Below are 27181 nucleotides of genomic sequence, written 5' to 3' on the forward strand. Positions count from 1 at the left end.
AGTGCCCAGCACACAGTCAATATACTGAGGCATACCGGTTGATAAAACACCATGAATGAGAACTGGCAGAAACAGCAAGCAGAATTACACTCAAAAGAAAATTAAGAGAGGAAGAATTTGAAACTGAAGGTGTAATAGACAAGCCTTCCATAGGAACACAGTCGATTCACGATAATAAGAAGGAAGGCAGAATATATGTGTGCAAGCACAGATAGGTAAGGAGATGTGGTAGCTGGAGGTTCTGTAAGCTCCTTTCACATTGCCTCAGTTGCCTCAGTGACATTGAAAGGTTATCACTCAAGAATAAAGGTGAAGGGATGGGTATAACAAAGGTGAGAGAAGAAGAGAAGGTTTCAAACAGTTAACTAGGAGAGCAACAGAGGGAACTAATTAGGGAAACATGGTGTTGTTGTCTGGCAGTCTTACAAACATGTGAATTTAAAGTGAGTCCAGTCCACATAGTTGTATTTTTCTTCAGCCACATTTAGCTGTGCAGGTACAGGTGACAATTGGACTTCTATGAGGTTGGGATTTTATAAGGCAAGCACAATGAATTGTGGCAGGGCAGGTATGTTATGGAAGTCTCCAAGGAAGTAATTTCAGTAAATTTCTGTGGGTTTTACTTGGGTAGGGAGGGAATCGAACACATGATTATGAGAAATCATGAAAAAAATATTATCGATGGATTGTAGGTCCTGATAGGATGGAAGAATAATTGGAGTCAGGACAATAGAGAATGGGTTCAAAAGAGAAGAGGTGAAATAAGGGCAGAATTCTAGTTTGTAGATAATGACAAAGGCCAGGGTGCGGCCTGGGGAAGTTGAGGGTTAAAGTGAATGGGGCAGTAGGGGGAGCAGGGGAAGGGTACGAGAACATTGGCAGAAGAGTTCAAGGAACTGAGAGGCCAGGGTATTGGAAGTGTCATCCGTGTCACCAAGAATTGGGTCATAAGTGTATTTTATGACAGTAATAGCCATCCAATGATAAAATCTTCAAAGAAAGTGGCTTGCAAGAGGAAGGGGTAATGGATGATGTAATATAATGACAGTAGTTTTACCACGGAGTTGTTTTAGGAAAAATACAGGAAGAATGGTCCGGAGGTGGCAGTGAAGGGCAAGAAAGACACCTTCCCTACTCCAAACACAAAGATAATAGAGGCTGTGGCAGAACTTGAAAGAGCTGCAAGGGAAGTGCTGTGCCCATGGGAGAGCCAGTTTTGGGTTAGAACGTTTGGGCCTACAAAAGACATATTATGGTATGGTGCTTCATTTATAGCTCAACGTATCCTGAAAAAATTATGAAGTCTCTACCATTTCACCGTTGTACAGCATAATACCTGAATTCAAAGCATTCTTCCCCATATAACAATGAGAGTTTGGTTGATGGAAAACTTTTTAGAAGGAACTTATTGATAAGCTCACATAGTAGAAGGAAACGGTTTCTTGGAAGACAAGAGAGAGTAGTGAAGATTATGTGTTTACCTCATTAGATAAGACTAGAAGCCTGCTCTAAAACCTGGTAAAAAATCCAGCACTAATTTCTACAACCTTTACAAAATATCTGAAATTCTGAGGGAAAGATTAAAAAAAAGGGGGGGGGGCAGAGGATAGGATTTCATTCACCCAATTCTTCCATATCTTAATAGATCAGTAGGTCTTCAAATGTCCCTGGACCAGAGTTAGATACTGTTGAAATGCAGGTTCTCAAGGCCTGCCTCAGACTTAATGAATCAGCAGCTCTGGGGATGGGGTCCAGCTACCTCTGTTTTAACAGATGTTTCTAATGCCACTAAAATTTGAAAGACATTGCAACAGAGTCCCTACTTTTGGAGCCACCAATTCAGGAGGTATGCATTTTGAAAGATTAGTAGAGTTAGTAAAGAGTTGTTGAAGATGTTCTGGAAATCTAAAATAATGGACCCGAGGAAGCCCAGGTTGCGGTAGAGGAATCTTTGCAATAGGGTAAGAAAGACAAGGATTCCTCACTACTGAAGAAATGACAAGTACTGTTTGATTGTCTTGCCTTTTTAATGCAAGAAAGCAGAGCTATCTCTCATTCAAAAATTCTTAGTCTTTGCTTTTAGAATAAGGTGCTCCTGCAATATTCTGAGCCCGTTATTCTGGAACTCAGATGCTAGATCAATCCTTCTTCAGCCTGAGAATTTCCTGTAGACTGACTTTCAAGACTCCTTTTGATTCTGCTGAGCAGTCAGTGAAGGCAAAGGTTGGCAGGTTTACACTCGGTACAGGGACTTCAGTTTTTCTCACTTGCAAATCTGATGAGGAAACCACAAAAAAGATAACCATTTAATTGTACCTTTTCCGTCTGAAAACAAAGAATGTTTTATTAATTTTATGCCAATATTCATAAAGGTAATATTTTACCTCAGGGAGACTGAAGTTGTTTCCATTTAACATACATGTACATGTATATAGTATGTATTTTTTAAACTCTGTAATCACATAGAACAGACATATACACATATACCACATTAACTGCAACTTTTCTGTTAACTATGTAACTTTAGACGGTTCCTTTAAGCTGATGGTCTCATCTAAAGAAAGCAGTAGGGGGGCCTGGATCGCTCAGTTGGTTAAGTATCAGACTCTTGGTTGCAGCTCACGTCATGATCTCATGGTTCAGTTTGAGAATTTGAGCCCTGCATCAGACTCAGCACTGACGGCACAGAGCCTGATCGGAATTCTCTCCCTCGCTCTCTCTGTTCCTCTCCTGCTTGTCTCTCTCTCCTTCTCTCTCTCAAGATAAATAAATAAACTTAAAAAAAAAAGAGGCAATAAATTCAGCCATTATACCACTTTTCGTTAAAATTATAAAATGCCCTTAAATTGATAGGCATGTGAAAAATACAGTATTTTTGGTATCAATTTTATATAATGCTTGCAGATTTCATTCATTGACTAAATGTAAATATCTTTATAATCTTCTAAGTTTTTTTACAGTTAAGACTATAAAAATGTATATTTAAAGTATGGTAAGGGCGCCTGGGTGGCGCAGTCGGTTAAGCGTCCGACTCCAGCCAGGTCACGATCTTGCGGTCCGTGAGTTCGAGCCCCGCGTCAGGCTCTGGGCTGATGGCTCAGAGCCTGGAGCCTGTTTCCGATTCTGTGTCTCCCTCTCTCTCTGCCCCTCCCCCGTTCATGCTCTGTCTCTCTCTGTCCTAAAAATAAATAAACGTTGAAAAAAAAAATTTTAAGTATGGTAATTTGTAATGATGATTCAGATAGGTTTTGGTCTGGCATTTAAGTATTTTTGTGTTTTACAATAAATTAATAGGAAAATACTGGATTGATCCAAATCTTGGATGCCCTTCAGATGCCATTGAGGTTTTCTGCAATTTCAGTGCTGGTGGTCAGACATGTTTATCTCCTGTTTCTGTAACAAAGGTATGTATTGAATTGTAGAACACATGCGAGTACTTGCCCAGTTTCGGGGAACATAACTTTTAAAATTCTGTAACCTTAAATAATTGTGAATTTTATGAATGGAAGCAAGGTATCATTCTCTACCACATATAAGAAATTTTTTGTTTTTAAAAAGTAATTCTAGTGAATCTTGACATTTTGATGATGTCTTTTATGATTGACATATCATGGCTTACTCTACTGATTATGCTTTTTAAATTTCCTTTTAAAAATGTGGAACATATGTTTTTATGCATACATATACATTAGAAAATCCCCAGTGTTTGCAATTAGTAATCAGTTACCTAAAGTTTTCTGAAAATAATATCATTAAAAGAGGAATGTTGCCACAAAGCTTACTATTTTTGGTGAGTTAGCACAAAAGAACCTGCCTTAAATATCCATTGACTATTATTTAAAACTTCTTTCAAGTATAATAGAATGAATGAAAGTTAGTTTGGTATGATACTGGAGATTATAACAAGCACTTATAAAACCTAAAGCTTAGTTCTACACATAACAAATACTGAAGAAATCAAAACTGCATTTTTTTCTTTTTCTGGTTAAACCAGTTTGGTATTATTACTAAGAACTTATTTCTCATTGACAAAGAATGGATACACATGCCTATTGTATGTTTGGTCCATCATAAAGAGGCAGCAAGTAAAATGTGCGGTCTATTAATCTCTACACTGCTTGTTGTTAGACTACCCTTTCCTAAAATATCCCTCTTCATTAACCGGGGTGTTTCACCAGTTCATCTCAGTAGGTATTCACCATTATTACTAACCTCAAAGCAGAGGAAGGAAAGATTCTTCCATTCCTAGGGAATCCATGTTCCTCTGATGAAGATCAGCATGATAATCTTACTTGCAAAATATCTGCATGATCATACTCACTCCCCTGGCCCAGAATGTTTATTTGGGTTATCACAGAAGAAAGATGGGGACTGGGAAGGGTGTGCAAAGGAGACAGGAGTAGCGAAGGAGCTGCATTCCAATTCCTTCCTTGACTGAATCAGCTCTCCCATCTCTCCTATCTGTAAACTCAACCTGAGAAAGACTGGGCAGGTAGTGGAAAGAATGGTAAACTTGGAATCAGGGACCTGGGTTCTAGTTTCTATTCCTCTACTACCCTGGCAAATGGCACTCCGAGCCACCAAAGAGCCTACTCTGTGCCAGCACTGTGCTAGGTAAGGGACATGTGGCTCCTTAAATCCTTATAGCATCCCTGCCATGTCAGTGTTATACGCTACCTTACCAACAAAGAAACTAAGTCTTAGAAAGGTTAAATAGTTTACAAGCTTGTGACTCTCACCTGTAAAATAAAGGAAACTGAACTACTTAAACTCTAATGTTTCTTATGATGATCCTTCCATGTTTTCAGCCTCACTGACCTTCCTTTGCCTTTCTTCTCTGTTCCTTTTACTTTTTTGATTGTTGTTTTATTTTTTTCTTTCTCTGTTAGCTCATAACTGATATGTTTCTAATTTCATGTTTGGAAATTCATATAAATTCCTTGTAGAAACCATTTTTGTTCACTTATGTTATGACCATACCTCTGCTTGAATATTGCTAAAATAATAATAATGTCAAAAACTACAGAAAAATCTCTCGGGGCACCTGGGTGGCTCAATCGGTTGAGCGTCCGACTTCGGCTCAGGTCATGATCTCACAGTCTGTGAGTTCAAGCTCCGCATCGGGCTCTGTGCTGACAGCTCAGAGCCTGGAGCCTGCTTCAGATTCTGTGTCTCCCTCTCTCTCTGACCCTCCCCTGTTCATGCTCTGTGTGTCTCTTGTCTCTCAAAAATAAATTTTAAAAAAAAATTAAAGAAAAAAAAAAAAGGAAAAATCTCTTTCCTTGCCCAAGCCTGGGAAATATGCGATCAGACCTCCTTGCTCTAATTTTGCTCTATATTGTTGACTTTATTATTAATACTTGTTATGCATTCAGTCATTTCAATAAACATTTACTGAAGATTTGCTGTATGACTGTAATTGCGTTAGGGGCCGGCAACACAAAGAAGAAGATTCTATCCTGATCTTTAAAAGCTCTCATAATTAAAATTACTCAACAAGTTATTATTGCAACTTCTAACTTATCTTTGGAAATTCCAAAAACGATCTGCAAGGAAAGTATACACAATTTCAGATTTTTGTGGAAAAAATTATTAGTCAACAACTAATTATTAATGCATTTTAGATAACATTATAAAAATTATAACTTTTTTTTGTCACATCTAGTAGTCTAATGGTATGCTGAAGCCGGCTCATACAGACTCATCCAGAAAGAGTTGTGTCTCTTTCCAACTCCATGTCCAGTGACACCACCATGATATCCTGAAATCAGGCCTGGTAGGAGTGTTTACACCATGGAAATCAGAAAATGCTATAAATCAGGGATTCCCTGCTCCCCACCCCTGCAAAAGCCAGTGGTTCAGTCATACGCTGCTGACTGGCATTTAAATGCCAAGGAAAGTAGTTTTCTCAAGGCTGCATTCCAAGGACTTTCCTCAAATTCCCCCAAATTATAAGTTTATCAATTGCCACATCTTATAACCTGTATATTGTTTCTATGACATTAGTTGGAGTTTGGAGTTGGAAAAGTCCAGATGAACTTCCTTCACTTACTGAGCTCAGAAGCCACCCATATCATCACTATTCACTGTCTAAACACACCAGTGTGGACAAGTGCTCAGTCAAGTGGCTCAGGATTACCTATTGGCTTCAAGGGATGGAATGGCCAGATTTTTGAAGAAAACACTCTACTTGAACCTAAGGTGCTTTCAGATGACTGCAAGGTAAGGGATGGCACTTTTAGAATTGTTCGGTATAACTAACATTAAATTACAAGACCATAAAATTAAAATAATCAGAATAAGACTTTAATTGTAAACTGAAGACCCAGAAGGGTAGTAAGTTTTAATGTCCCCAATTTGTAATAAAATTACATTTTTCAGAATCATACATTTGCTTATATCTCGTCAACTTTTGTCACACACATTGGTCATCCATGGATTTTTATATGCAAAATAGGTGTTAATACATAGATTTAATTTTTGTTCCTCATCTTGAATAATTATATTACACCTAGATGGACAGAGCATATAAGTAGATTTCTTCTATTTATTTTCGCCACTGTGATTCCACATCTCATTATTTCATGGAAGACAGGTTATAGAGGCAAGTCAGTTGTATTTCATTTTGTTGGTCGCTACACCCGATACCAAATGTGGGCAGACTTGCAGATTGGCTGGCCCTACCAAACAATATTTGAATCATAGCCCATTTTTCCTATTAAAATTAAACAACAAATTTATGAAAAAATCTATAATTTTAAAAGATGTGGTATACAGCAGGTAGCAGCAAACTATAGTCCACAGACCAACTCCAGCTTACCACTAGTTTTTGTAAATAAATGTTATTGGAACACAGCCACATTTGTTCATTTACTTATTTTTTAATCTTTTTTTAATGTTTTTCATTTTTGAGAGAGAGAGAGAGAGAGAGAGAGAGAGAGAGAGAATGTGAGTGGGGGAGGGGCAGAGAGAGAAGGAGACACAGAATCTGAAGCAGGCTCCTGGCTCTGAGTTGTCAGCACAGAACCTGATGCGGGGCTTGAACTCAGGACCACAAAATCATGACCTGAACCAGAGTTGGCTGTTCAACTGACTGAGCTACCCAGGCACCCCTGTTTATTTACTTATTATCTATGACTGTTATCACACTATGATGGCAGAGTTAAATAAATGTGACAGATTGTATGGTGCACAAAACCTAAAACATTTATTACTAGCCCTTTACAGAAGAGTTTCCTGACCCTGTTATAGAGAATAACATCCACTTTATATACGTATCGTTAATGGTTTTAAGTAGCTCGGTTTCCTTTTCTTGTGTTCTAGTGATTTAACATCTCTTACCATTTCCAAGGGACTCTACTTTTTCACAACATTTTATTTTCAGACAAATAGGGCTTGAGTATTTGAAAAATGAGAGGCAAACATACAGCTCATCTCTATAAGCAGAGATCAATATTACCAACAATTTCATTTAACTTTTACAGTTTTTTTCCAGAAACTTTCAGTGACTCACTATCTCTGAAATACAATCCAAACTTATCAGGTCTTTGTTTAGCACTTAGGACAGTCAGGCCCCAACCTACATTTCTAGTGTGGGCTTTGATTGACTGTCAACCCAAAGCTAAGACCAAACCGACAGAAGAAGAAGAAGAAGAAGAAGAAGAAGAAGAAGAAGAAGAAATAATGACAACAACAACAATAATAATAACATCAATAATTCCTACTACTAGTTATCAGGGCTTTATTATATAGCAAGTACCCTGTATTACATACATTATTTTATTATAACAGCTTTGTAAAGAAGTCTCTCTTAATAATAAGAAAGTGAAAGCACGGAGAGGTTAAATAACTTGCTCAAGTCATCCAGCTAATTAGTGAAGACTAAGAAATAAACACCAAGTGTGTTTAACTCCAAAGCCCATGCCACACCATACTGGTAGGTACTTTAACTGAAAACTCATTTAATCCTCACAACTGTGTGAGGTTTTTATTTTTCACATTTTGTATGTAAAGAGACTGGTTGTACCTGGATTTCTATCAAAGTCTGTTCCAGGCCAAAATCTGTGCACTAAAACACCACGCTAGGCTTATTTTTGCAACCATCTTCTACTTTTCCAACTGTTTTTTGTTTGTATGTTTGTTTTTATTCATGTCATTACCTTTCTCTGAAATGCCTTCTCTCCCTCTCTAATCAAGTGGTAACGTTAGGCATACGTTAAAGCCCATCTTAAGTTCTGAATTCTGAACTCATGAAGCTTCCCCTGAGTACTTCAGTGGGAAATGAGGAATTCAGCATTCGCTGTCTACATTATTTATATTGTACTTCTGGCATATTGTCTTGTGTTATGTCTATTTGTTTGTGTTTCCCCTCTCTCCAATTAGATGTATAAGCTGCTAGTATTCAAACACCAGAACTAATTTATTCATCTTCATATTTCCCAAGCACTGTAAGAAAGTAGAGGATTGAATTTTATTCAACTGGGTCAACTGTACTTAGTGCTCAATAAATATTGCTCGAAAGACTTAACGAGTTAATCTAATGGTGTCTTACACACCGAACTCTAGTTCTAGTTATAACACCAAGCTGATGACTAGTACATGGAATTCATAGCTTAAATAATCTCTAAGGATCCTTCAAATTTTAAAATTTATATAATAATTCAGTAAATGAGGAAGTGAATAAACTTAATAAAAAGCTTCACAAAACTAGTCAATTGTGTTTATCTATTTTATCTTGTTGAATCATAATCATAAGGTGTTTTTGTTCCATAGTAAAATTTATCAGAAACAAAAGAGCATATAGTATATAAGAAAAACAGAGAGGCCTAGAAAGAGGAGAGGAAAGAAACTATATAAACGGTAACCACAGACTGGCAATAAAGAAAGCTAGAAGATGATTTACATAATTATAATTTGCTTCTGACTGAAGCAATTCGGGTTATTTCCTACCTAAAGTACATAAAGGTTGAGATAGCTCATTGCCTTTCATCCAAGAAGAATGCCCATCCTGAAGAATCAGTCCCACGTAAAGGAACACAGAGCAGATGGGTGTTACTTATATTAGGAATATATTAGGAATATTAGGAACAGCCTTTGTACCGATCCACAGAGAGCAGAAGCAGAAGCAGAAGCCTCATAGACTGAAAAATCAGAACACATACTGCCATTTAGAGAAAAGAATAAACCATGTCTTCAATTAGTCATAGTGATTGTTAACCACTGAGCACTTAACTCTGTGCCAGCACTTACTTTCTAGGGACTTCCTATTCATTAGCTCTAACCCTTAAACTAAGCTGCATTGTCTGACAGTGAAGGGCATTGTCTGCCGAGAATGATTGCTAATGACACAATTACCTATCAAAGCACTTTGTTCTTGTTTTACAGATTCAAGATGGCAGCTGGCATAAGGCAAAATTCCTTTTTCACACCCAGGACCCTAATCAGCTTCCAGTAATTGAAGTACAAAAACTTCCTCATCTCAAAACTGAAAGGAAGTACTACATTGAAAGCAGTTCTGTATGCTTTCTCTAAGGTTTCTGAATTAGTTCAGAATTCTTGCTGTTGGCCAGGTAATTGCTGCAGAGGGAAAAATATAGACAGAAAGATACTATCATTGTGAAATGCATGGAATAAAGCATTGGCTAAATCTTAAAGAATCTCAGGAAGAAAAGATTTCCTCCTAAGAAGGAGAAAAGGCATTTTTAAAGGACTATAATTGATAAAGTATTTAATTCTTTTAAAAATTATATTGATCTGTGCTTTCTTAGAGAATTCCCTAGAACTGAAAATTTATAAACATGGAATTCTTCAGGGTATCCTATATTTTTTGACTGAGAGCAAAGTACCCATTAGACAGCTGGAGCTGCAGAGCACTATGGAAGCAATACTGGCTAATGCTCCCAAATGTGCAATGCTTCTGTCTAAAAATTACAAGCCGCAGTCTAATATGTCTTATTTTCCCAAATACTAAGCTGTATTCAGGTCCCCGATGGGCATATACATCTTAGCCGGTGGTACACTACCTCTTACGTGTTGCCTTTTTGTGTTGCTTGGTGCTCTTTCTAAAACAAGGTGCTTGTGGCTTTCATAGACTATTTTATTTCTTTTTTCGTCTTTGTCATTCTTTAAGAGTGTATGTACTGGTTACATCAAGACATGTTTTGGTTGTTAGTACTTATTTTAATTTGTTTGGTTACATACTTAATAACAAGTGGAACATTATTTATGTGAAGTCCTTGTTCTATTTTAAAATTCTCTTTGTGGATATAGAAGCAAAGCCAGCGCACTGTAACCTGTGCTTATGCACAAGAGAATTGGGAGGTTTCTTTTGTTTTTATTTTTTAAATTGTTGTAAAAAATATTACAAGCCAGCTACATCCAGTAGTAGGTTTGGGTTAGAGTTTGGGGTTGTGATATACTATGTTTAAAAATCCATGATCATCTGGAATGATACTATGTATATATATATTTTGTAAAGTTTTAATTCAGCAAATCTTTTGAAATTGCTGCTGTTTTAAATTATAAAAACCATTATTTCTGCTTCATAGGAATTACATGTCTTGTAGTATTCATTGACTTTATTTCATTATTCTTAAATTTAATGTGTTGGGATCTAAAAGAATTCAACTTACCAGTCTTTAAAGCAACATTCAGGAAAAAAAAAAAGTCTTTAGCCATTTAAAATAGGCTCAGCCCATTCAGACTTCCCTTGTTGTCAGAGAAATGTTAGATCAGTATTAAAAGAGAAATATTATACCTTTTGGTATATAGAAAACTTATACATTCATTATAAACATATCTTTAGCCACAGCAAACCATACTTACTTATCTATAATAAAAATATGCTTTAAATCTTTTTTGGTGGTATTTGTTTTTCTTCTTCTGTGATCACGTCCTTTTTTATTTCAAGTTTATTTATTTATTTTGAGATGGTGGGGGAGGAACAGAGAGAGAAGGAGAGAGAGATAATCTTAAGCAGACTCCCAGTGCAGATCCTGATGTGGGGCTCAAACTCACAAACCATGAGATCGTGACCTGAGCCGAAACCAAGAGTCGGACGCTTAACCAAATGAGCCACCCAGGCGCCCCAACCATATCCTTTTATTACATATAATGGCTCTCTGGAATAGTCCTTCTGTACGTTTACATTATTAGAAAGCATCTGTTACATACTTATAAGAGGATTACAGGGCTTATTTCCTATTTGTACAAAGTAAAGTCATGGCACAGAATAAATACTCCCATATATGGTCAACTGATTTTCAACGAAGGTGCCAAGACCATTCAATGGGAAACAGATAGTTTTTGCAACAAATGGTGCTGGGAAAATTGGATATCCACCTGTAAAAGAATGAAGTTGGACCCATATACAAAACAACTCAAAATGGATCAAAGCCCTAAATGTAAGAGCTAAAACTATAAAACTCTTGGAAGAAAACATAGGGGAAAGTCTTCACGACATTGGATTTAGCAATTATTTCTTGGATATGACACTAAAAGCACTTACAAAACGAGTAAAAGACAAATTGGACTACATCAATATTAAGAACTTCTGTACATCAAAGGACACTATCAAGAGAGTGAAAAGACATCCCACAGAATGGGAGAAAATATTTGCAAAACATCTATCTGAAAAAGGAATTAATACCCCAGAATATATTTTTTAAAACTCCTACAACTCAAAAAACAAGCAATCCAATTAAAAAATGGGCAAAGGACTTAACAGACATTTCTCCAAAGAAGGTATATAAATGGCCAACGAATGAAAAGATACTCAACATTACTAGTTATTAGGAAAATGCAAATCAAAACCATAGTCAAATACCACTTCACACTCATTACGATGGCTATTATCCAAAAGAAAAAAAAAAAGGAAAATAACAAGGGTTGGTGAGGATGTGAAGAAAGCGGAACCCTTATACACTGCTGGTGAGAATGTAAAATGGTGCAAACATTGTGGAAAATAGTTTGGCAGTTTCTCAAAAGTTAAACGTAGAGTTACCATATGGCCCAGTAATTCTACTTTGTGTATTTACCCAAAAGAATTGAAAGAAGGGACTCAAACAGATATTTGTACACAAGTGTTCATAGAAGTATTATTCAGAATAGCCAAAAGATGGAAATAACCCAAATGTGCATCAACAGATGAACTGATAAACAAAATTTGGTGTGTACATACAATGAAACACACAATGTGAATGTGTTTAATGCAACTGAATTGTACGCTTAAACTTATCTAAAATGACCAATGTTATGTTGTACATTTTACCACAATTTTTTTAAATGGGGCTATGGCAAAAATGTCTGATATCCTTCTTGAGGAACATGGAAATGTTTTTGTTTTGTTTTAAGCTTATTTTGAGAGAGAGAGAGAGAGAGAGAGAGAGGATGCCTGAGGGGCAGAGAGAGGGGGAGAGAGAGAGAATCCTAAGTAGGTTCCACACCAGCAACATAGAGCCCAATGCAGGGCTTGAATTCATGAATCATGAAATCATGACCTGAGCTGAAATCAAGAGTCAGACGCTTAACCAACTGAGCCACCCAGATACCCCAGAAATTTTTTTTTAAGGTGTAAAGGTAGGTCGATTCTAAATGAAAGAAACCAGTTTGTTCTCTAATTTCAGTCTATGTGCTATACCTTTTGTTTCCCTCCCAAAAAACTTATTTCAGAGACATAAGTAGTTTTCCTAGATATCATTTAAGAAATATATATAGAAATACCTTACTTTATGGTTTTTTTTGTTTTTGAAATATTAAATTTAAAGCACATTTTAATTAACATAATCATGGGCAGTATAGTATGTATAGTGATTAAGAGTACTCTGTGGATTAGTTGTATGACTTTGGGTATATTATATATTCTTCATTGTCTCAGTCTCTTCATTGCAAAATGAGGATAATAAAAGTAAAATTCTGTATGAATTAGGGTGCTTAGAGAAACAGAATCAATGGGAGATATAGAGATAGAGACTTTATATATAATATACATGTAATATTGTAAATGTATAATATAAAAAAAATTTTTATTTTATATTTTTTACGGAAATTTACTACAAGGAATTGGCTTACACCATTATGGAAGCTGAGAATTCCCACAATCTACTGTCTATAACTAGAGATCCAGGAAGGCCAGTGATGTAATTTGGTAAAGTCCAAAGGCCGGAGAACCAGGGGAGCCAATAGCTTAAAATACAGTGTGGGGGCTGCAGAAGATGAGAGGTCCCAACTCAAGCAAGCAGACAAAGCAAAAAGGAACAAATTCTTCCTTACTCTGCCTTTTGTTCGATTCAGGCCTTCAGTGGATTGCATGATGCCCACTCACACTGTGGTAGAGGGACAATTTACTTCTCTAAATCCACTGGTTCAAAGGCTAATCTCACCCAGAAATACGCTCACAGACACACCCAGAAATAATTTTTAATATGGGCACCGATAGCTAGTCAAATTGATGCATACAATTAACTATCACACTTTCTCACTGGGTGGTTGAGTGGATTCAAGAAATTGACACGGGAAAGTATAAAACTGCCTGGCATAAAAAGCTGCTATCGTCTTCATCAGCAACAGTGTCATCATCAACATCATTAAAGATTTTAAGTGTTCCAATGATAAGCTCCATGATAGTTATCACCAAAGGACATTGTGATGAATTCCTTAATAAAGTTATTCATCTGTTTTAAAGCCAGGCCATCCCCCTAATTTGTTTTGTGACAATACATTTTATATTTTAATAATATGAAGGCTCTCTAAAAATTAGGTGCAACTGTAACAGTATACAATTACAAAATGTGCCTTCCTTTTCTCCCCATTTGTATATATTAATGTAGGAATTACAGTGGTCATTATAAATAAGTATCATAAATGTTGTTTGTAATATAAAACCAGAGCAGAAGGAATATTGGATTTAGATGCATAAAACATGAATTCAGTTCTAACCCTCTCACTCACTGGTTTTGAGTACTTGGTTAAGTCACTAATTCTCTGTTTCCTTATCTATATTCGGCAAGTTTATTTTTGTCTGCTCCTGGTTATAGGAAGTAAGTGTGTTAAAATCTCCAACTGTGATTATGTATATGCCTGTTTCTCCTTTTACCTCCCACATTTTTGCTTTATACTTGTAATTAGTTGCGTTCAAATTTACCATAGCTTTATCTAGAGGTATGCTGGTAAATGTTTAATAACTAGCTCTCTAGGGTGAAAAGAGAAACAATCCTTACTTCATAGTGTTAGCCAGTTTTTATGGTGTAAATTCTTGGGACCATACCAATTCTGTATTGTTTTTAGTGTCTACATAGTATATCTTTCTTCATATTTTTATTTTTAACCTCTCTTCATCCTTTTGTTTAGGCATATCTGTTACACTCAGCATATGATTGGTTATATTTTTGTTTATTTTTAATCTATTTTGAGAATTTTAGACTTTTAATTAGAGTATTTAGTCTATTTAGTTAATGTAATTACTGTTATATTTGCATTGAAACCTGGTATTTTGCTATTCTTTTGTATTTGTCTCATGTGTTTAATTTGTTTCTTTTCTCCTTCTTTCTTGCCCTCCTTTGGATTGGTAAATGAGGTTACATAAATTAGTACTTTTCTATTTTCCAGACAACTCACAGATATTATAAAACTTTAATTCCATCTATCTCTCAGACATTTTGGAGTGTTATTGTCAGTTATTTTAATTGTGCACATATTTAGAATCCTATAGGATATTTTTATTTTCTGATATTTTAAACTGACAATACTTATGTCGTTTTATTTACCTACTTATACATTCTTGTACTTTTCTTCCTTTATTCCTTGAATTTTCCTTCTGGAGAACTCCCTTAAGTATTTCTTTTTTTTTTTTTTTAATTTTTTTTAAGTTTATTTATTTTTTGAGAGACAGAGAGAGACAGAGCATGAGTAGGGGAGGGGCAGAGGAAGAGAGAGAGTCACATTCTGAAGCAGGCTCCAGGCTCTGAGCTGTCAGCACAGAGCCCAACGTGGGGCTCAAACTCACAAACTGTGAGATCATGACCTGAGCCAAAGTCGGACGCTTAACCAACTGAGCCACCCAGGCGCCCCAAGTATTTCTTTAACAAGTTCTCTGTTTTCTGTTTGTCTAAAAACAATTTTGTCTGTAGGACAATTTCACTGGGTATAGAAGTCCAGATTGTCAGGCATTTTCTTTCTAAGGATGCCTCTACTGTCCTATAATGTCATCATTTTTGTTGAAAAATGCTACCAGTTTGGGGTTTGCTTATTTGAAGTTTTTTTTTCTTTAAAGAGTGTTTTGTCGGGGCGCCTGGGTGGCGCAGTCGGTTAAGCATCCGACTTCAGCCAGGTCACGATCTCGTGGTCCGTGAGTTCGAGCCCCGCGTCAGGCTCTGGGCTGATGGCTCAGAGCCTGGAGCCTGTTTCCGATTCTGTGTCTCCCTCTCTCTCTGCCCCTCCACTGTTCATGCTCTGTCTCTCTCTGTCCCAAAAATAAGTAAACGTTGAAAAAAAAATTAAAAAAAAAAAAGAGTGTTTTGTCTACCTAAAGATAAAATTCTTTGTTGCATTTTTTTCTGCAGTTTGGGATGCATCAATCTAATGTCTCTGGCCTCTACTGTTTGTGTTGAGAAGTCATCATTCATACTGTTTTTCCCCATATGTAATATGTCATCTTCTCCTGCTTCTTTCAAGGTCACCTAAAATATGCTTTTATAGAGCCAAAGTTACCATGAAGCTAATAAATTTAAGTTTTAGGGTCCCCAAGTGGCCTTCAAAATGTCTTCACATGGGCATTTATGTTTGTAAAGTTTGCAGATAGTATAGTAATTTTTAGTTGTTTTCCATAAAGAGGACCCTAAATTGTATGAGCCTTAGGCTTCACAAAACCTAGATCTATCCCTGCTTTTTGCCTGGAATGAAACATATAAGTAGTTCTTTCTGTAGCAAATAAGTTTTTATTATTTGATGACTACAATAAACAAAGAGAAGGGATGTTGCTAGTGGCACAGAAATGGCCTGAGAAGTAGAAACATGGGGTTTGGCAGCAGGCACCTCAGCATAACTCATTTTCTGACTAAAATGTTAAGTTTGATCCTCCCATACAAGACTAGCAGTTTTTATAGCTTCAGAAATAAATGTAAGCTAAGCCTTCAATGTATTGTGCCCTGCCCTATTCAAGCATAACTTTTTCAACATGACCTACATAGTAATTGGCTCTGAAGGTATGATTAAGTCATTGTCACCTCAGCCTGGGTACACAATTATGCAATTTGGGGGTTTTGGATTCAGAGTCCTGGTATAATTCAAAGCTAAATTAGAAAAATGGCACCTCTAGAGAAGAGCGACCAGTGGGGAATCTGAGTTATCATCTCAGCTGTACCCAACAGTGGAATTTTAGGACCGCACATAAGTGCAAAGTAATCTCAGTAACAAGCCATCAAAAATAACTCGATTTTATTAGGTATCGAGTTTAGGACAAATTTAGAGTTGAAATTCAAAAAATTTCTAATTTCTTCAAGCAAACACTGGAAATCCAGTTTCATGAAAAAAAAACCATTCTTCATGAAGGGATAAAAATTTCTCTCAACTATTAGAATATAAAAACTTTATTTGTACTTTATTGATATTACATTCAATTTTTCTCACTGAAACAGTTCAATTTGTAAAAGAGGGTAAGCCATTAACTACCAAAACAAATGCCCAGACACGGTATAAAAGATTCAATTAAAATAATTTTTAATTGTTCCCAAATATTTCCTACACAATTCAGTATACCATAGAAAAATACTATATTTTTTGTCTTCCTACAATGAAAAAATAAAAAAATTTGAACAAAACTTAATTACTAGATATCAAAATGTTTTTGGTTTCATAGTTGGAATTGAGAAATTAAAACAATCAGACTCTATTTAGTGTTGTTTTATAACTAAGTATTGTTCTGGCTGGTAAAACTTGCTGCCTTCTGGGTTCAGGTGTTCAAAAGAAAATAAATTTAAAATAAATACATAACAAAATTTTTTTTACAATTTTTTTTTCTAAAATCTTTTTAGAAAGCTATTCCACATACTTCTCTGCTACAAATAGTTATGCCTTCTGTATTAGGTCCTGGATTCCTCTAATAGTAATGACCCAATTGTTGGATCCTTCTAAAGGCTCATCAATTATGATTGAACCTCCTGAATCATGATTTATTTGTTTCATCCAAATAGTGCCTTTGCCAATAATAGATGCAGCCAATTCTTTGGAAACAAATCATCTGTGTTGTAATAGGCCCATACAAATCACAGTATGTCATGCTCCCCTACTATAGAATAATCATACGCAGAACCAACCTATGGTTTCTTCTCTGATCACTTACTTCTGTGTCCCAATCTTAGAACCCAAGCTGAGGAAATGAATCTGGCTCCTGATCACCTATGGAATAAAGAAATTCAAGGCCTTTTCTGAAGGCCTAGAAGGCCACAGTGACTGGGCCTTTTATTACCTGTCATCCTGTTCACCTTCTTTATTCATCAGAGTCAATACATTCCAGCCATACCTAACTTATCTAATGTTCCCTGAAGACACTACATGTTTTCATTCCTGTGCCTGGTAAGTTCTCCTCCTTGTCCTCCTGGCCACCTCCTATTCTTTCTTCAAGTTAGTTTTCCTTGGGAAAACTTTCCTAACTTTCCCCATAAAGGAATGCATGCTGCTTCCCCTTTAGGTCATATTCTGTCGTCTACACTTGCTTAACTGGGGTTGTTATTGCTCTTCACATGCCTGTCTCCCTTCACTAGATGGTGATCTCCCTAAAGGCAGTGTATAGATGTTAATGCTTATAATCACCCAGAATGGCACAGCGTATGATGCAAATAGGTGTTCACATCCTTGATGTCTTCATGTTTTATTGCATAATGTGTACCAAAGACTATGCTCTGAGTTGGCAATTCAAACTGAGCAAAAAAGCAAGGTCCCTGTGCTTGATGAGCTTACCATCTAGCAGAGAAACTGATGCTAAGCAAATGACAATATTCATGAATATATTATTACAATGTGAAACAAGTGCTTTGAAAGAAACACACACACACACACACACACACACAAACTGTGACTTAGGTCCAGCAGAGAGAAGAAGGAGCGCCTAATGAATGCTTCCTTAGGAAAGCCGGGCCTACTTTTGCTGGCTGAAGGATGGGTAATTAGAGATGAGGTTGAAGAGAAGATATGGGTCAGATTATGAGGGATCTTTGCAAGGCCATAATAAAGCTTTAGTTCTTTATCCTAAGAGCAAGTTAAACATTAAAGTATTTTGAGGAGTTAGCATCAAGCTTATGATTTGCAAAGATGCTCAGGCTTGCAGGTTGAACAAAGAAGAGACACATATTTATTGACTGAATTAACAAATGAACTACCACACTTAGCTAATTCTTGAATATTTACATTATCTAAATCTCACCTAATTGGAATTTGAATTCTAACAACCTCTTCTAGTACAGCACTGTCCAATAGAAATACATGAGCCACACATGTAATTTAAAATTTTCTAATAGCCACATTTAAAAAAGTAAAAAAAAAGATAAAACAGGTAAAATTAATTTTAATAATATACATAACTAATATACCTAAAATATTTTTATTGCAACATGTAGTCAATATAAAAATGTTATTAATGAGATATTTTAACATTTTTTTAATGTACTGAATCTTTGAAATCCAGTGAACATTTTGTGCTTACAGGAAATCTCAATTTGATTAACCACATTCCAAGTGCTCATAGCCACTGTGGCTAGTGGCTATCATGTTGGTCAATGTAACTGTAATGCCTTCACCCACTGGTTCCCAAACATGACTACACATCATAAGTATACACAGAGACAGTAGTTAAAAGACTTTCCAGCAGCTGTCTCCATTTTAAGTACCTCTACAGAAAGACCCAGAAATCTGTTTTTTATCAAGCACACCATATTTGATGCTGATACAACAGTCCATGGAAAAGTATGTGGGAATTGCTGCATTGCCTCAAAGTTGTGAATATAACGAAACCTTTGTGAATATAATGAAACATCTTACATCCTGGAAAAAACTGAGTAATATCATGGGAAGCCCATAAGAAGGGTGTTTGGGACACCTCTGCAGTCATTTCAGAAAGTTACTATCATCCCTATTTTTTAAAGTTCTATCTGAGAAATCCAGCTCCTGAAAAGATAGCAAATCAATAACACTATTATCTCCTAGAGTCCCCAAGTCTAATCCTAAAGATGTTATATAAGTGAGAGGCTGCTAATGAATCTTGGAGCCTCCTCAGAAAGTCTGAGAAACCTGTAGAAGAGGGAAGTGAGTTGGGGCCCATTGCAGTGGGGAAAGAAAGGCCTAGAGTCATAGATGGACACTAATGGAGATGGAACAGGGGTAGAAGAGAGGAATAGTATCTCTGGGTGTGCTCTTGTCTACCCACATTACCCTAGGTGGATCACAGCCCACCCCAACTCGAGATGGGCATAACACAGCAGGGCCAGCTGAACACCTGCCAACGGAGGTGGCATAACATCAGGGAAGCTGATAACTATACGTACAGGTTGGGTTGCAACAGGTTCTCTTCCTTCTACCCCGGGTTCTGGGTAATACCACAGAACACAGTAGCTCTTGAGAGCAATGGCAAATGCAGGCGTACTGGGAGATGGCCTGAGGGGCATATTCTCCTCATGGATGAACAGATTCTTTCTAATGGAGCCCTGGCTATAACACCAGAAGCTTTCTACCCACTCTCCTCCTTACCCGCCACCTGGAAAAAAAATCAGCATCATAATCCAAGTCTCAGGATTTTGAGCCTCCCTTTCAAGTATGAATTACAGTTGAAGTTGCTGATATTCCCAAGTGAATATGAGATCACAGGGGAAAATATTAATGTATCTGAGGAGTATAATCCAAAATTTCTTAGAAAACTGGACAATTTGTACTAGCAGAGCAGAATTAATGGATTTTTTTTAGGTAAGAAATTTGAATGAGTAATGTCCAAAGAGATAAGGGAGAATATTAGCAATATGAAGCAATAATAAGCTGGATAAACTGCTGTATACATTTTATATATATTTGTGAAAAATATGGTGATTGAAATGAACTTAGTAGATGGACTAAGATTGGATACGATCAAATAACAAATCAGCAAGGTAGAAATTAGTTAGGGAACTCTCCCAGAAAGCATAAAGAACCCTGATAACAAAACCTGACAACATTACAAGAAGAGAGAGCTACAAACATCTGTCATAAACATATATGAGATCTCCTAAATATCAGCTTGTCTTAAAAAAATTAAAAGACAATCTGACAATGACATTGTTAAGTGACATTAAATGAATGAGTGACATTCCATTTTCATGGACTGTAAGACACACCATTGTTAAAATGCTAATCGTCTCCAACTGATCTACATATTCCACCCAATCCCTGTCAAAATTCCAGCAAATTCTTATGTAGAAATTGATAAACTCATCCTGACATTTATATGGACATGAGAAATACCAAGAATAGCCGACACATTTAAAAAATATATATTTTGGGGCGCCTGGGTGGCTCAGTCGGTTAAGCGTCCGACTTCAGCTCAGGTCAGGATCTCGCCGTCCGTGAGTTCGAGCCCCGTGACGGGCTCTGGGCTGATGGCTCAGAGCCTGGAGCCTGCTTCCGATTCTGTGTCTCCCTCTCTCTCTGCCCCTCCCCCGTTCATGCTCTGTCTCTCTCTGTCTCAAAAATAAATAAAAAACGTTTAAAAAAAATTTTTTTAAATATATATTTTGAGTATAGTGGGCAATGTTACATTAGTTTCAGGTGTACAACATGGCAATTCAACACTTCTATCTCTTATACAATCCTTACCAACACAATTTTGAAAAAGAACCAATGTAGGAGGACTTAATTACCCAGTTTTAAAACTAAACAAAAAATTGCAGTAGTCAAGGAAGTTTGTGGTGTTGGTACAAAGGTAGGCATATACATCAATGAAACAGAATAGAAAGTCCAGAAATAAATCCTTACATTTGTGGCCACCTATTTTTGACAAAATATCAAGGCAATTCAAAGGGGAAGGATGGCCTTTCCAACAAATGGTGCTTGGATCAGAAGAGAATTGTGAAAAATAAATCAATTAATTTGCACTATAAAAAAACTCAAAATGGATTATAAATCTAAAGGTAAGAGCTAAAACTATAAAGCTTTTAAAAAATATAGGAGAAAATCTTTGGGATGTTGGGCAAGCCAAAAATTTATTAGTATGACACAAAAAGCAGAATTCATTTAAAGAATTGATAAACTAGACTTCATTAAAATGTAAAACTTATGGTCTTTTAAAAGACAAAATTAGGAAAATTAAAAACAAGCCAGAATACATTTGCAAACCATACAAGGACTCAGTATTATCTATTGCTGTGTAGCAACTGCCCCGAAACTTAGCAGTTTAATACATTAAATATTTATTATGTCACGCAATTTTCTGAATGTGAGGAATCGGCGCAACTGTTGGCCAGAGCTACAGCCATGTCAAGACTCGACTAGAACTAGAGAATCTGCTTCTGAGCTCACTCACATGGCTGTTAGCAGGCCTCAGTTTCTTGCTGGTTGTTGCTGGGGCTGCTGTAAGAATATCGGACAAACTGTATGGCTTAAATAACGGAAACTTACTTTTTTTTTTAATGTTTATTTTTGAGAGAGAGAGAGAGAGAGAGAGACAGAGACAGAGCACAAGAGGGGGAGGGGCAGAGACGGAGAGAGGGAGACACAGAATCTGAAACAAGCTCCAGGCTTCGAGCTGTCAGCACAGAGCCTAACACTGAGCTCAAACTCAAAAACTGTGAGATCATGACCTGTGTTGAAGTTGGACACTTAACCAACTGAGCCACCCAGGTGCCCCCAGAAACTTATTTTCTGATAGTACTGCAGGCTGGCAGTCCAGGATCGAGTGTTGGCGGTTTGGTTTCTTCTGAGGCCTGTCTTTGTAGATGACCTCCTTCTTGCTGTGTCTTCACATGGTCTTTTCTCTGTGTGCATATATCCCTGATCTTTTTGTGTCCAAATTTCCCCTTCTAGATATACACCAGTCATACTGAATTAGGTTCCACCTGAATGGCCTCAGTTTAAGTCAAACACCTAATGGACTTATCTCCAAATATAGCCACACTTTGAGGTACTAGGAGTTAGGGTTTCAACATATGAAGTTTGGAGGGACACTTCACTGTTACATGAGCCCTCCTGGTAGGGCAATTCAGAACATGATAGCTTGCTTTCCCCAGAGTGAAGTGGGAAAGAGAGTAAGAGAGCAATTGCCTGAAAGAGTAACCACAGCCATTTTTCAAACCTAGTCTCAGGAGCAACACAATATACTTCTGTATGCTGTCAGTAACACAGACCAATCCTGGATAATTTGGGAAAGTTTTATATCATTAAGGAATATCTTGGTAGCTATCTACCCAAGATTTTTATCCATAATATATGAAGAACTACTATAATTTGACAATAAAAAATAACTCAATTAAAAATAGGCAAAAGATTTCAATAAATATTTCACTAATCCAGACAAATGGCCAGTAAGCACATGAAAAAATGCTCAACATCGTTAGTTATAAAAGAAATTCAAATTAAATTCATAGTGAGATACGACTATACAACTATAATCAAAAAGACCGACAAGAAACACCAAGTGTCGGCAAGGATGGAGAGGAACTGGAACCCTCATACATTGCCAGTAGGAATGTAAAATGGCATGGCTATTTTGGAAAACAGTTTGACCATTTCTTAAAAATTAAACATAAGGGAGCCTGGGTGGTTCAGTTGGTTAAGCATCCAACCCTTGATTTTGGCTCAGGCCATGATCTCAAGGTTCATGAGCTCAATCCCCACATCAGGCTCTGCACTGACAGTGTGGAATCTGTTTGGGATTCTCTGTCTCCCTCTCTCTCTGCCTCTCGCTCTCAAAAATAAATAAATAAACTTAAAAAAAATTAAACATAAACTTGCCATATGGCCTAGAAATTCCACTCCCAGGTATCTACTCAAGAGAAATGAGACTGTATGTGTGTGTGTGTGTGCGTATGTGTGTGTATATATATACACACACACACACGTATGGGAATGTGGAAACAATTTTTTTGATTATACCAAACCTAGAAACAATCCAAATGCTCATCAATTGATGAATGAACAAAATGTGATATATCCATACAATGGAATATTATTCAGCAATAAAAAGGAATAAACTACTGGGGCACCTGAGTGGCTCAGTCAGTTGAGCGTCTGACTTTGGCTCAGGTCATGATCTCATGGATTGTGAGTTCAAGCCCCACATCAGGCTTGCTGCTGTCAGTGCAGAGCCCACTTCAGATCCTCTGTCCCTCTCTCTCTCTCTGCCCTTCTCCACCTGTGCTCTCTCAAAAATAAGTAAAACATTTTTTAAAAAGGAGTAAAATACTGATACATGCTACAACATGGATGGACCTCAAAAACTTTATGCAAAATGAGAGAGGCCAGGCTCAAAAGACCACGTTGTATTATTTCATATGAAATTTCCAGGAAGTGGGGAGGGGAAGTACATCAATGGTTGCCTGGGGCTGGATAAGGGAACAGGGATTCAATGCAAATTGGAAAAAGGAAATTTGGGGTTGGGGGGGGTACTTGGAAATGCTCTAAAACTGGATTTGGGTGATGGTTGCACAACTATAAAATTTAAAACTAAAATTATTGAATCGTATGTTTATAATAGGTGTATTTTATTTCATGTGAATTATACTTCAGAGAAGCTGTTAAAAAGATGCATATGATAAAACAATACTATGTATTTCACAAAGACATATGTATATATAGGGAGCCATATCAAATGTATAAGAGTGAGGGGCAGGGTAATGACAGTAGGGATGTACAAATAGTGACAATATTAAGGAGAGGGTTGTCACGCATGAGAAAAATATGCCAAGGACCAGGAATTTGATTACCTCAACTTTGTCCTCCGTGATCTGAAAGAGAAAACAATTAAACAAAGCTATCATCAGCAGGACTTCCAAAATTAATAGTAGGATGAAGAAAATAATACTCATATTTGTAGAATGCTTTACTGTTTACAAAGCTCTTGCACATACATTGTCTCATTTAATTCTCAAAAGCTCTGTGAAATAAGTATAAATATCTCTATTTCATGAATATATTCACTGAGACTTGGAATGGTCACATAGCTACTGGCAAAGGAGATTTAAACCCAGGGCTTTCCCCTACCTCCCTTAATTGGCTGATCCAATCAGATTTTTTCCCCCAGATATTTGTAATTAGACAAGAGTCTCCATGATTTTATGCACTGAGGATATACAAGTCTTGGAGTTGTGGAGTGGCTGTATTTTTTAACAAGTTACATGGAGAAGAGAGACAATGTGCCTTCAAAGAAAGAAGAATGAAGCCAATTCAGTGACAAGAGGCCATGTGGCCACAGAGGCACACATTCACACCCTCGTAGCCATGGAGATGTGCCACCCAGACAGAGTGCAGTCCAGCTGTCAGCTCTAGCTGCAGAGAGGCCTCTTGCCCACGATCATGCCCTTTCTGGGGCAGACTGTATCAGATGACTGAGTGGGGCAAGATATAAAGTATGAGGCAGTTCTGCCTGAAGTGGGCCACTCTAAAGAGAGATGCTTTCTCTGAGCTGCGCGTCAAGTTCACCAAGGCTTGTCAGACCTGTATCACAATTTGAATGCTTCCTCTGGCCAATTCTGCTTGCTCTCCTTTCTTTTCACCAGTATTGATTCCTAATAACTCCTATCAGCATTTGTTTCTGAAATGCCCAACCTACAACACATCACAACGCATAGCCATACAAAATAAAACTCAGGCCTCCAGTCTTTCTGGTTCCTGCCTCTTGGGTGGACATAGCTGAAATTCCACTTGCTGGCCTTTATCTTAGGCTCTGACCAGAATGTTAATTTTCTGTTTCAGTGCTGCCACTAATAGCCACGTAATCTTGAGCAAATCATTTTATTTCTCTGACTCTTTGTTTTCTTACTTGTCCATGGAAGGGTCAGGAAAGGCCCTTCTAATCCTCCTTCTGCAGTCAGCCATACAGTTGACTACACAAAGTGTCTGCTGGGCCACTGAAATGATTTTAACCATCCTTAGTATATACTTTTTCATGACACTTCAGTCACAGCTAAAAGGCTTTCCTAGAAAGCACTCCCAGGTTTCTGGCTGTTAAAATGAACGCGACTATGATTTTGGCAAAGGGCCAGTTCCCAAAGTGGTTAGGGTTGCTGCAAGGTGATGCCTGGCACAGAGGCAGGAAACAGAAGTGATAGTACAGCAAGAAGATATAATCCTAAAGTGAAGGAGCTGGGCTGGTCCCACTATTCCAGTGAGGTGGAAAAAGGAGGGAAAGGAGTTTGAGGAACTGGATAGGAATTCAGTGACAGTTCCATATAACTTCTGCCTCCCTTTCTCTGTCCCTGTCCTGTCTCCAGCCTTGCATACAATGCCATGCTCTATGCTCCAACAACCCAAAGTTCTCACCTTCAAGACCACCCAAGTGTCACTTTTCCTTCAAACTACCATTCAACAATACCACCACAATCTCTGATATTTCCATTAAAACTCCAGTCCCACAGCATTGATTGTTTAACTTAGGTAACTGATTAGCTGGGATGCTACTGAAGAGCCTTACTTGCGTAACAATTTTTCCTCCAGTGACTGTGAAAAAAACACACAGATCATAAGAAGAACAAATGTAGGGACAAAAGTTTTAAAATCTTACAAAGTCTTTATGCGTCTGGTGTCTAATCTGTAGTTCCAGAACTTTCTTTGTGTTCTTAAATGGAAATCCAGATGGTTTTATTTTCTTGAGGATCAACACTCCTTTTTGTTGCTCCCATCTCACAAATCTTATCTTTAGCAAAAACCACAGGGATTCTTCCTGTCATTTCCGATTTCCCCAGTGTAAATATGTAATCTAGTCTGAAAATCCAGTCAGGCTTTCTTTGACTCCATGGGCATCTAGCACCTCTAAGTATCTCTGAAAAAGACTATCCATATGATTCCTCTGGAAACTTCTTTCTCACTACCCATCAAGAATATTTTACTAAACACTCCCAATTTACTTCAGGGATCCTTCCAGCACTGCTTAATCCCTGGTGCCCCAACTAGATTTCAAAATTATCTCCCTCCCTCCCTTCCTCTGCTCACTCAATCAAAATTCTCATTTCCTGACCAACTTGCCAATGAGTAATACAGCGAAATGCCCTGCATTGAGGAGGTAATACAAAGCAGCCTACAGGTGAGAAGTCATTTCTTTGAAGTCTCCTTATGCAGCAAGAAAACCATATCTCCTATGAAGTCTCCTTATACAATGAGAAAAACACCTCACAGACATGATGTGATGATTCCTAATATACGTAATAGTGTATGTAATAATAATAATTTTGAAAAGTAACTGTGGGTTTTGTTTTAGGATTTTACTTTTAAATAATCTCTACACCCAATGTGGGATATGAATTTACCACCCTGAGATCAATGGTCCCATGCTCCACTGACTGTGCCAGCCAGGCGCCCCTGTTTTTTGTTTTGTGTGTGTGTGTGTGTGTGTGTATTTTTTAGATCTGTTCTCAGGGATTGACCTTCTGGCCCAGTCTTTAAGTAGGGAGATATCTAGATCTAGATAGTCTTAAAGAGAAAATCCTGTAGGATTCTGGGAATGGGAAACTGGCTGTGTTGTGCACTGTTACAGAATTGAAGGAATAAAAGTTAATTTCTTCTTTCCTATCTGAAACCTCTCAGGATACCCTGTAACACTAGCCACCATATGTTGAGTTTATATCAGTAACTATTAGCTTATTTCCACGCATGATTCCATTTAATCTTCACAATAATACTAAGATTTGTAATGCAGTCGTCTCCAGAGTACAGGTGAAGAATGAAGCTTGCAGAGGCGTGACATTAGCTATTTCTGCCATTTTCATACAAGATTCATCCTTAATGCAGATCAGGGTGGGTCTTACCATCCCCAAACTGTCAGGGTTTTACACTGGTCTTCTCAGCCTGGCACCTCTGCTCTGTACGGAAAAGTACGGCCTCGCACAGATGAGGGGGGCGGGGAAAGAGGGCGGAGGCTGCCTCCCCCCAGGGGATGGGTTTGGCGAAGCCCCGCCTCAGAAGAGGAATCATAGTGGGCGTGGCCTCACTCGGATTCTCTCTGAGGCTCTTGGCCCAA

At 37.4% G+C, this 27181-nt stretch overlaps 1 protein-coding gene and 1 long non-coding RNA gene across 2 annotated transcripts in view; one reads left to right on the forward strand and one right to left on the reverse strand.

Annotated features, from left to right (window-relative positions):
• Window positions 1–10809, forward strand: part of COL24A1 (collagen type XXIV alpha 1 chain) — a 410128-nt gene extending 399319 nt beyond the window's left edge. Inside the window, exons 59-61 of the mRNA XM_047871498.1 lie at window positions 3295–3404; window positions 6007–6222; window positions 9385–10809. Coding sequence (XP_047727454.1) covers window positions 3295–3404; window positions 6007–6222; window positions 9385–9531 — 473 coding nt within the window. The 3' untranslated portion in view covers window positions 9532–10809. The remainder of the gene's footprint in view (window positions 1–3294; window positions 3405–6006; window positions 6223–9384) is intronic.
• LOC125172890 (uncharacterized) lies at window positions 2058–27050 on the reverse strand. Its single transcript, XR_007154863.1, has 3 exons — window positions 26970–27050; window positions 23934–23954; window positions 2058–2275 (listed from the first exon to the last, which is right to left on the reverse strand). It is a non-coding gene; the product is annotated as an uncharacterized LOC125172890 (long non-coding RNA).
• Window positions 27051–27181: the final 131 nt, after the last annotated feature.

This window comes from Prionailurus viverrinus, chromosome C1 (assembly GCF_022837055.1).
Source record: "Prionailurus viverrinus isolate Anna chromosome C1, UM_Priviv_1.0, whole genome shotgun sequence".
NCBI classification, from domain to species: domain Eukaryota; kingdom Metazoa; phylum Chordata; class Mammalia; order Carnivora; family Felidae; genus Prionailurus; species Prionailurus viverrinus.